Source organism: Silene latifolia, chromosome 9 (assembly GCF_048544455.1).
Source record: "Silene latifolia isolate original U9 population chromosome 9, ASM4854445v1, whole genome shotgun sequence".
Classification (NCBI taxonomy): domain Eukaryota; kingdom Viridiplantae; phylum Streptophyta; class Magnoliopsida; order Caryophyllales; family Caryophyllaceae; genus Silene; species Silene latifolia.
The window spans coordinates 178,180,722-178,192,152 of NC_133534.1; the positions used below are offsets into that span (position 1 = coordinate 178,180,722).

Sequence of the window (11,431 nt, forward strand, 5' to 3'; positions counted from 1 at the left end):
AACAAGTTTAGAACTCGATTACAACAAGGGTCAATTTCAAACGATCATAACTCAAGTTCTAGACATGCAAATGAGGTGACACCAACTGGAGGTGATATCGTATCCTCTTACGGTTCTAACGGTAGGTCATAAGACAAAACCGGAAAAGTAACAAAGGATTTATGGCCATTCTACCAAAACTGCTCCAGGCTGTGGCGCAGCCTGTGCCGAGTTGCGCAGCCTGCGCAAATCACTGATTTGCACGACACAACAAGTTCATATTCATTCCCAAATAATTTTTTATCATACCATTACCATCCCAATTCCATCATATATTACCCAAGTAACTTGATGCAAGTATAAAGAGTGAAATTAAAGCATAAAAGAAGGATTAAAACCAAAGATTTCATTCAAATTCAAACAATTCCAAACTAACAACTTCATGACATAATTAAACACAATTATTAAGCATGAATAATACGGTTTCTTCATTAATTAATCCATGTAAAAAAAAGACTAGAAACTTCCTCAAACTACCAAGAGAGGATTCTACACAAAAACTTATTCAACAACAAACAAGTAAAAACATGTAAAGAATCAAACTTTAACTTACATTTTAACAAACTACAACATATAAACATCTAAATTGACATAATATCAATTAACCTATCACCATTACCTTTTAGCTCAACAAAGGACATGATTCCGACTCAATATCACCCCGGAATGCTAAAGCTTCATCCTAGAACAAGTTTAAGGCAAAAAGAGTGAAAAAACTCATCTCACAAAAAGATGGATTTTTCAAAAAGATGCAAAAGGATAGAAATTTTTTACCCTATAAAGATGGAGGGTGAGGAGAGAAAGAAAATGACGTAAAAATCACAAGAATTGGTCGAGAAATGTACAAGTTTTGGTGGATCTAGGTTTGTATGGAGGTGGTGTATCAATGGTGTTTGTTGAGAGAAGAATTTCATAAAAATAAAGAGGGAGATGAAGTTGTGAGGTGTTATGTGAGGGTTTTATGAAGAGAAAAGAGGAGGAGAAAAGGCCCATCAGGCATACTAGGCCCAACAACACTAGTTGAGTCGATTCTCGCTAAAAACACGTCCCAAAGCTAACTACACACCCTAGACGGTTATTATTATTATCATCATAATTATTATTCTTATTATTATACATATAAAGTAACATTGTTATAAAAGTTGGTTTAAAATATAAGTAGAATAATAAAATAGCTAATTAAATTATAAATGCCAAAATTGGAATTTCGCGGGTTTTACATGTGTAACGTCAATTTGGGTGAAAATTTGCCAATTTGCTAGGACGTCTAATAAAAAAGAATGGAATAGAAAATAAGAAATTTCATATGTATTCCGTATTTGGTTTTAGAAACGACGTATATTCGATAACTCCGTAATTAAATTACATAATTATTTGATGTGCATAATGACGACGGAATAGATAATTGAAATTTGGAATGACTCGATTTAAATATCACGGTATAATTCACGAGTAATGCCATCGGCCTTCTTTAAATGACGAAACATGACGTCGTAGCCTCCAGTGGTCCTCCTTTTTTAGTCTTTAGTAATATTATTATCTTCACAAATTAAACCTTGCAAATACACTTGAATTCATTATACGTATTTGGAACGGAGATTTTGTGGAAGTTCCTCCGTACGAATATTTCCCGGTTTCCATTTTTTTTAGATATTAAATAACTTTAATTTATAGAAATGTAAAATAGATTAGATAGAGAGTTGAGAAAGTGTGAGGACTTAAAGGGGTATTTATAGGATTAGAATTAGGAAAAAAAGAAAAAAAAAATTCAAAAAACTAGTTGTTGGGATTCTTGGGATTGGGGGAGAAAAGAGATGTTGGGGGTGGGGTGTTCATGAATGTGGTTAATTATGGCTTTATGTGAAAAAAAGAGGGAAAAAAAATAAAGGGCTTGAACTTTCCTATTATAAATTTTTGAAGTAATTTTTTATTTTCAAAAATATATAATAATTAAGTTGCCTGCCTACGTATCTTCATCGGAAGAATGAAAGCCCATGTAGTTCTTTACTTACCTGACTTACCTGTTTTTGGGTTGGAGGAGGTTGGATGACTTTGACCTTCTTAGGTTGGAGAGCTCGTCCCGGATGACCCATTGTCGTAATTCATATGCTCGTCATCCCCTAATGGGTCGTACTCCTTTGCCCCTTGACGTCTTATCTTGGCTTGGTCCCAATCGTTTTTGCACTTACACAGCTTTACGGTCGAGGGTGCTAGACTCTATCCTCTGTCATCTAAAACTCTTCCACCTGCACTAAAAGCGAACTCAGACGCAATCGCAGAAGCGGGAACAACAAGCACATTTATAGGGATTTTTGATAGTAAGGTGAATTGGATGGAACGGGATTTCCACCGAAAAATGATGTTGAATTCCTTATCATTTTGTTCAACCTGATATAATAAATAATCGTCTAAGTCTTTTGTGGCGCAAATAGTAGTAGTGGAGGATTGTGTTGACGATCATCGAAATAAAATTGAATGAAGTTCGTTCTCAAATCGGGCGCTCTTTAGAGTCACAGGAGGGTTACTAGTACTAGACTCGTCATTAACCGTAGGATAAATTTTAGACAACTCACGTAAAACATTAGTACATTGATTAACATAATTGTGTGAATTAAATTCAACACCAAACAAATTATAATAATACTCTGTGCTATTCCTTAAACCTATATGTTTAACACACGAATCTAATATTCAAGATACACCATATATAAGCGGAAAAGTACTAAAATAATTCATCCATTGTTTTTTTATATCAGTGATTACGGGTATTAAACATGGTTCGGTCTTTTCAACCTTAGAAAAAGCAAGAACGATCTTTAAACATTCAAGTATAATTAAATGCACATTAGGTTTATACACATACAAGAGAGAAAATGTTGGTGGCATTGTAAAACAGTTTTAATAATTTACAAATATTTTTGACAATTATCCACATACTATTATCAAGAATTTCATGGTCGTAACGTTAGTGACTATTGTATAACTCATTAAAACGAGTTTATACTTTATAGCTTGGTTAAGTAATTTATATGTCGAATTCCACCTAGTAGGGCAGTCGGTGGACCATTGTTTGGGTTTTAACCCATATTGTTTACAGAATGTTTTGTATTGTATTTTCATCGATCTAGCATTTCTAATCCCAATTAATGCAATTTTGGATTGGTTTTAAAAGTGGTGCAAGAAAAGTAACTCCTTTAGCCGCCATGTTTACAATATGGTCACAACACCTAAAGCACAAGTTCGCCAATTAGCAATAAATTATCCATTTCAAAAACATGTTCAATACATTTAGTGTTAGCCGATGCATTGGAGGAAGCAACATGGATTAAGATACCAGAGCAATTTATAGGGAGCCTGGGAGAACTGGACCTGAAGAAAGTAGTGGCTGAGATGTATCCTGACTTCGACTTAAAACATAATGACGAAAACTACCTCAGAGAGAGAGCCATACTTACACCCTTGAATGAGACGGCAGATTTAATAAATAATTACATGGCTGGCCTGCTTCCGCGGGGTGAAGTAACGTACAGAAGTTGTGATGATATATGTTCTTCATCTACCGAGTGCGAAGATCACTTCACGTTGTACCCGACGGAGTATTTAAACAGCCTTGTCTTACAGGACGTGCCCCGTCATGAATTAAAGCTCAAAGTTTTTTTTTTGGGAAAATGTAAGTTCTCATTAAAATAATCAATAGTCCCATACAACCAATGTTCGAGCCTTACTTGAAACAGACTCAATTACAACGTATATGCTCTACCCATGCTAATACAGACGCATTTTTACTACGAATGCTACATTGTGCTAAACGACTTTGAACATCATGCTTCACCCTTGCTGCTATAACCTGAGGTCTAAAAACATACCCCTCTATCCTGCTACAATTCCTGCTATTCCAAATATGGTACATCAGACTAGCAAGGATCATGGCAATAATTTTCTTTTTACAAGCAGAGGCTTGTCTCCAATCAATCCACCACCTGATAAGCTGCTGCATAGGAAATCTGGAACAGCACCATTCAGAGACCATATCACTACAATGCCTGCTAAATGAACATTCAAGAAACAGATGGTTCAGGTTTTCCTCCTGCAACCCACATAAGAAACACTTGTTTTCAGAGATGATGTGCATCCCGATCACCTGTCTGTGTCGAAGCTTCTGATGAGCAATCAGCCAAACAATAAAAGCTTGTCTAGGAATCAACCACTTATTCAGCATCCAGGGGTACCATGGCACCAAATTCCCATCCGGCTTAAGCCATTGATACCCTGCTTTGATTGTATACTGCTCCAAACCAGATAAAGATAGGAAAAGAGGTTTCATAAGATGCTTGACTTGGCAAATTTTACGCCAAGCCCAGCTGCTGCCACTACCAGGTTCATAGTCCATCCAATTACAGTTTTTGATGTAAATAGAGTGAACCCACCGCACCCATAAATGGTCAGCTTTTTGAGCCACCCACCAGACATATTTCCCTACAGCTACAACATTCCAACAGTGAAGATGTTTAAAATCTAACCCCCCCTATTTGATGGGTTTGCAAGCATTCTCCCATGAAACAAGTGCAGGGCTTTCTTTTGAGTCACTGCCATGCCACAGGTAAGATCTACAAATTGCTTCAATTTTTGAAATCACAGTCTTAGGGAGGATAAAAATCCTGGCCCAATAACTATGAAGAGTGCTCAATACAGACTGAATCAAGACAGTCCTCCCAGCATAAGAGAGCTTTCTAGAGCCAAGCCCTCGAATTCTATCCACAACATTGTCCATAAGTCTGTTACAATCCATCACAGATAAGCGTTTAGGTGAAACAGTGACCCCAAGATAAGTGAAAGGGACCTGTCCTCTCTTCATCTCAGTGATAAGCTCCAAATCCCTGAGAACCTGATTGTCAACACCATTACAGTACAGGCTAGATTTACCCTTATTCATCACTAGCCCAGTAGCCCTAGAGAACATTAGGAAAGCTTTTATCATCAATCCCACAGAATCCCTGTCAGCTTTGCAAAAGAGGATAAGATCATCTGCAAAGCATAAGTGAGAGAGCTTGACCCTCTGGCAGAGGGGGTGGAATTTAAACCTTGTATGCTTTTGCACCACCATAAGACCCCTACTCAAATACTCAAGGCAAACAGTGAACAGGAGGGGGGAGAGAGGGTCCCCCTGCCTGAGACCCCTTCTACCTCTGAAAAACCCAAAAGACTCCCCATTCAAAGATATAGAGTAAGAGGGTGTAGTAATGCATTGCATCACCAAGCTGCAAATTTTCTCAGGAAATCCCAAGGCTTCCAACATATGACCCACAAAATCCCATTCAACAGAGTCATAGGCCTTTTGTAAGTCAATCTTCATCATGGCTCTGGGAGAACAACTCTTTCTCTTGTACAGTTTTATCAAGTCTTGACAAATTAAAATATTGCCAACAATATCCCTCCCTTTGATGAAGGCTCCCTGGGAAGGGCTAATAATGTCAGGCAAAACCATACTAATTCTATTGCAGAGGACCTTTGATATGCATTTATACACTGTATTACAACATGCAATAGGTCTAAATTGCTGAACAGTTTCAGGAGCATTCACTTTAGGCACCAAGGTAATTGTAGTGGCATTACATTGCTTCAATAATTTCCCATAGCAGAAGAAATTCTTGACAGCAGCAATGATATCCCCTCCAACCAAATCCCAATTATCCTTGAAGAATTGACTACTATACCCATCAGGGCCAGGAGCTTTGTTCCCTGGAATAGAGAACATAGCATCTCTAATTTCCTCACCAGTTATAGGGGAAGTTAACCTCTCACAATGCTCAGCATTTAAACAATTCCCATACTGTACAATTTTCCTATTAATAGGTCTAACATTCTTAGAGGTTCCCAATAAAGAGATGTAGTAGTTCTCAAAAGCTTGTTGGACTGTCTCAGAGGTAGAACATAACTGCCCAGTCATATCCTTCACTTGGAACACCCTATTCTTAGCCCTCCTACTCTTAATACTAGCATGAAAGAACGCTGTATTATCATCTCCCAACCTCATCCAATCCATCTTTGCTTTTTGTCTCAGGAATTGATCCCTAGCTTGTCTAAGATCCCCCACTTCCTTAGCACAATCCCTTTCAGCCTGACATATCTCAGGGTTCAAAGGATCCTGAACAAGCAAGTCCTGAAATTTACCCAGAGAAATCTCAGCAACATGGGTGAGATTCTCAATGTCCCCAAACTGATCTCTATTTAGCTTTTTTAAGCCAGCTTTCAAATCCTTCAACTTCTTCACCACACAGTACATAGGGGACCCATGGTAAGTTTTATCCCATCCAGTTTTCACTATGTCCTTATACCCAGGAGCTAAGGACCACATGTTGAAGTACTTAAAAGGTTGCCCCCTCCTCTGATATTGTAATTCAAAGTTAACAATACCAGGGCAGTGGTCAAACACCCCCTCAGGCAAAAAATGAGTGAAGCTATCAGGGAAGCAAAGAAGCCAATCAGCATTAATAAGAATTCTATCCAATCTGCTATACACTTTTGTCCCACACTCATGCTTGTTGTTCCAAGTGTAGAACGACCCTTTTGCACTTAAATCAGCCAACTGACAGTCATGAGTCACCTGATATAAGGGCCTCATCTCAGCATTAGTGACTGGTGCCCCACCAATCCTCTCATTACCAGCCATAATAGCATTGAAGTCCCCTCCAACCATCCAAGGGCCAGTGAGTCCACTGTGATACTTCCTCAGGCTAGCCCAAAGAGGTTCTCTATCAGCCAATTTGTTCATGCCATACACCACAGTGAACCAGAACTCCTTTCTCCTAACTTTATCAACCACTTTTGTGTGAATACACTGAACTTGAATATCGAACACAGTAACATCATAAGAATAAGGGTCCCACAGAAGCCAGATTCTCCCTCCCTTATGTAAACTAGAGTTTGTACAGACAGACCAACCATCACAGATATTAAGCCTTACATTGTTCCCATTAGTAGATTTTATTTTTGTCTCTAAAAGACCACACAATCCTACATTATTTTGCCCTAACAAACGTTTTATTTCTTTCTGTTTGCTAGGGTTATTCATACCCCTGATGTTCCATAAACAACAGCTACCCATATTGAGATTTGGTCTTACTAGTCTCCCTTTTCTCCACAATTCTCTGGTCCATAATCCCCAACCTAGTTTTCTGCAGTGATTGAGTTAGAGATTCCATAAACGACAACCCACCAGGTGTGAAGGTCCTCTTCTCTCCATTGTCATGCCTCATCATTTTGGTCAAAAACCTTCTGGGTAGTGAACTCTCTACCAAAGGAGTGTGTGGAACAAGAACAGGAGTTTGAACCACCACATTAGCAGGAGTTTGGACTACCACAGGGGTGTTTGGAACAACTGGTACCCTTGTGGTTGGTGCAACCACCTTTGGAGGGGGCCTAGCCTTTGGGACAGGTTTCTGAGCCACCACCTTGGGCTTCCAGACCTTCTTGGGCATAGGTTTAGGACCACCAATCCTACAATTCTCAGCAAGGTGGCCCAGCCCTTTACATTTGGTGCACAACAATGGTAACCAGTCATAGACAACACGTAGGTTCTGGGTCTTTCCTTGGTCATCCACAAAACAAATCTGAGAAGGAAATTCCTGTCCAATTTCCACCTCCACCATGAGACGTGCAAAACCAAAGAAATTCCTATGCAGGGTGTTCTCATCACAGCGTATGAACGTTCCCACTGCACTACCCAATTTCTTAAGACAATCATTTCCCCAGAATTTAACATCCAGGCCATACAATTTCATCCACAAAGGAATTCGTTTAACATCATGCTTAATCAACTCAACGTCAGGGGTCCACTCATTGACAATCACAGGCTTATTGTCAAATAGCAGGTGCCCATTCTGTAAAACAAATTGTTGCTGTTCCTTAGTTTTGAAACGAACTAGAAATATCCCATTTGGAAGGAAGGAAATTTTATCCACCCCCGAGCTTGCCAAACACGCTTAACAAACCCTGTAAGAACAGAGCTAGGGGGGTTCGCGCCAAGAACATAGCAAAAAACAGACGAAGACCAGAATTGAATCTCACCCGCCACATCCTCCGGTGTGATTTTGATCGACGGAAGAGGTTCAGGACAATCTATCGTAGGTTCCTCTTGTTCAAGCTCCTCCTCCTCTAGGATTACTTCTAGGTCATCTTCAAACTCCTGAGACGAGAAATCCAATTGCCGTTGATGCGATTTCCCCTTATTATTCGATTGTAATTGTAAATCATCTTGTTTTTTTGTGTTTTTTCCTTTTGATTGTGAAGAATTCTGCGAATTTTTATGGTTTTTCCGATTGCGTGCCATTGCTTGCGCAGTAAGAAAACCCTAAGAATTAGAGAGCGTTTATCTCTCTTCTTTCTCTCTCATTCGCATTCTTTAAACATCAAAATACTGTTGTATTAAAAGCTCAAAGTTGGAATGCTAGTTATGTTGCTAAGGAATATTAGTCCAGTAAGAGGGTTATGTAATGGAACCCGACTTATTATCACTCGCCTTGGTAAATTCATAGTAGAAGGGAAAATAATTACAGGCTCCAAAATAGGGCAAAAGGTAATGATTCCAAGAATAGTGATGACTTCATCGGATACAAAGATCCGTTTCGTCTTAAAAAGAAGACAATATCCATTAAGACCGTGTTACGCCATGACCATCAACAAGAGTCAAGGACAGTTACTAGACCATGTAGGGGTTTATCTGCCGAAGCCGGTTTTCAGTCACGGTCAGCTTTACGTGGCGGCGTCAAGAACAACGTCACCCGAGTGATTAAGGTTTTATATTGATGATCGGGACCAAGTGTACAAAGGACACACGAGAAATATTGTTTACAAGGAAGTCTTTAATAATTTACCAAATTAGAAAGAGTAGATAACTTTAATAAGAAAGCTAACCTTCTATCCAATATGATATAATACTTACTATACTTATGTTATCTTCTTTTGTTTGACATGAAACACAACAAATTTTCAGAAGTAAATTATGGGATAACATACAATCGGGATAATGAGCTACACCATGGATAGGGGTATAACCTTTTCAATAATATAATAAGATGATCATTATTATGGTTGATGCGTGTCATTTATATGATGTTTTACATCTCTTTTTACACGCATTTCAGAGCTCATTTGTGTAATATTTGTTGCTTTTCTCCCTATTTCCGTCTACTTCTGTATTTTGTGCTTTATTGCAGAAATGTGAAGAATTCGACGGGAAATCGGGCCAAATCCGCCCCCGAGTAATCTGCATTACAAATGACGTAAAGGAATCACTTAAGGAACGAGCTTGGTGCGCGATCCAAGGCCCAAAAGACAAGTCCACGAGAATAAAGATGTCAAGTAGCAGTTCATCCGGTCGATCGACTAGTCCCATCAGTCGATCGACCACCTATCGGATCCCAGAAGCCACTGTTGCTGACATTCAGTCGATCGACCATCATATTCAGTCGATCGACCAGATTTTGATTCCAGACGAGATTTAGAAAGCCCGTGAAGTTTAGGTTTTAGAAATAAGTTGTTGCGTTGATTGCTATATAACGTAACACCAGCATCTAGTTTTGAGATCGGAATTTTACATCAGAAAATACATTGAGTTTCACATTACAATAGTTTAGTTTATTCTCCGAGTAATTAGGGTTTGGTATATCGACTTGGCATTGGAATTTCTGCACTTTTGTTCTTAATCTTTCCTCTGGAATTTTCGGTATTTTATTCTGCCCTAATCTTAGTTTATTGCTTCGCTTTCAATATTAGCATAGAATTGATAGTTAACGCCCGAAAGCCAATTATCATATTTTCGTTATTGTTATTTACATTAAGCATGAATACAGTAATCGTTGTTAGTTTATTTGTTGTTTTTACATTCATCATGAGTAGCTAAATAGTTAGTGCTAGGATGTAGGCGATTTATGGCTAGGCGGCATTAGATTGAGCACGGACTGAACCCGCGTGTCAGTCGATCGACTGACATAGTTGGTCGATCGACTGACCTTGTAAGGTTACCCTTCGTTTTAATTGTTTTTAATCTTGTATTTAACGAATCGAATGCATGCGACCAGTTAGATACCTATTTTGTGACCGACCCATTAGACCGAGAGGTAGGGTAGGTTGCTTGACCGTCAATTAATTCGACTAAACTGTGCTAAGATCGAAAGATAGGTATAGTTTAGACCATTAGTCGCTTTTCAGGACGAAAGTTAGTATTAGTGACATTAGGGACCTTTAGCGAGATCGAGAGATGCTAATTGTTAGGAGTGGACCGAGAGGACCTCTTATTTCCCGCCTTACCTGTGTTTATTTCAGACCGACTTAGTTTGCTGCCGCCGAAGCTATAATGACCCGATCATCCTAGTACCCTTCTTTTATCTGTTTAAATTCGTATTTTAGTTTATTTTCCTTTTATTGCCATTAGCTATAGAACAATTCAAATCAACACCCATAATTGTTACCTTAAGACTTTCATTAGACAACTAAAGTTTACAACTGCCTCCTTGTGGATCGACCCTGTTACCACTAGCCTAGGTTAGTCTTAATAGGAGTTTATAAATTTTATCTTTGGTACTCACAAAACGGGTATCAAATTTTGGCGCCGTTGCTTCTTGGAGGCAATAGTCCTAATTTCGATTGTTTAATTTTCCGTCTTTCTTAGTTTAAGGAACATCCGTTCCTTAAACGGTTCTTATATTTTGTTGTAGTTTCCTCTTATGCGCAGTCACGGGGTGGAGAATTAGTACCATTGAACCCTGAGATTGAGAGATCCTTGCGCGAGTTGAGGCGAACACGACGAGTATTACCGACGAGGAAGAGCCGAGTACTGTCAAGCTATCACGAGAACGAATCGTTCAAGAAGACCCACATCTTCACCCGTTTCCACTTCTTCACCCGAGACCGTTACTTCTCCGAAATTCCGGTCATGGCCGAGGAAGCAAGTATAGCTAGTTTTTCCGAGCCGACACCGACAATTTATACAAGGGGTTCGAGTTACGGAGATGCCGGAAATTTGAACCAAAGCCTCGCTTACATCACCATGGTCGAGAGAAATCGGTTTGGGGAGCTGCAAATGAAGATACAGCTAGACATATGGAGACCTTTATTGACTACTGCTGCTCCATTCCCCCACCAGCTGGCGTGACCCAGGATCAAATCAAAGAGACCATGTTCATCTTCTCCCTTCGTGATGCTGCAAGGGAGTGGTATAGAGATCTGGACCGAGCCGCTCAGGAGATCACTGATTGGAATACATTGGCATTGGCGTTCTACAAGAAGTACTTTTCTGCTTCAAGGACGATCGCTATTAGAGCCCAAATCACGGGTTTTAAACAAGGGCCAGATGAGAATTTCCATGAGGCATGGGTCCGATTCAAGAAGTTAG

The 11,431-nt window shown here is 39.3% G+C and overlaps 1 protein-coding gene across 1 annotated transcript; it reads right to left on the minus strand.

Moving 5' to 3' along the window:
- Nucleotides 1–3,775: 3,775 nt before the first annotated feature.
- LOC141601936 (uncharacterized) lies at nucleotides 3,776–4,429 on the minus strand. The gene has a single exon (XM_074422243.1). The coding sequence runs from the start codon at nucleotides 4,427–4,429 to the stop codon at nucleotides 3,776–3,778; it is 654 nt and encodes a 217-aa protein (XP_074278344.1).
- Between the last annotated feature and the right edge of the window lie 7,002 nt (nucleotides 4,430–11,431).

Bases quoted from the DNA above. Each gene is read 5' to 3' on its own strand.
- LOC141601936 (XM_074422243.1), bottom strand. From the start codon at position 4,429: ATGGACTATGAACCTGGTAGTGGCAGCAGCTGGGCTTGGCGTAAAATT.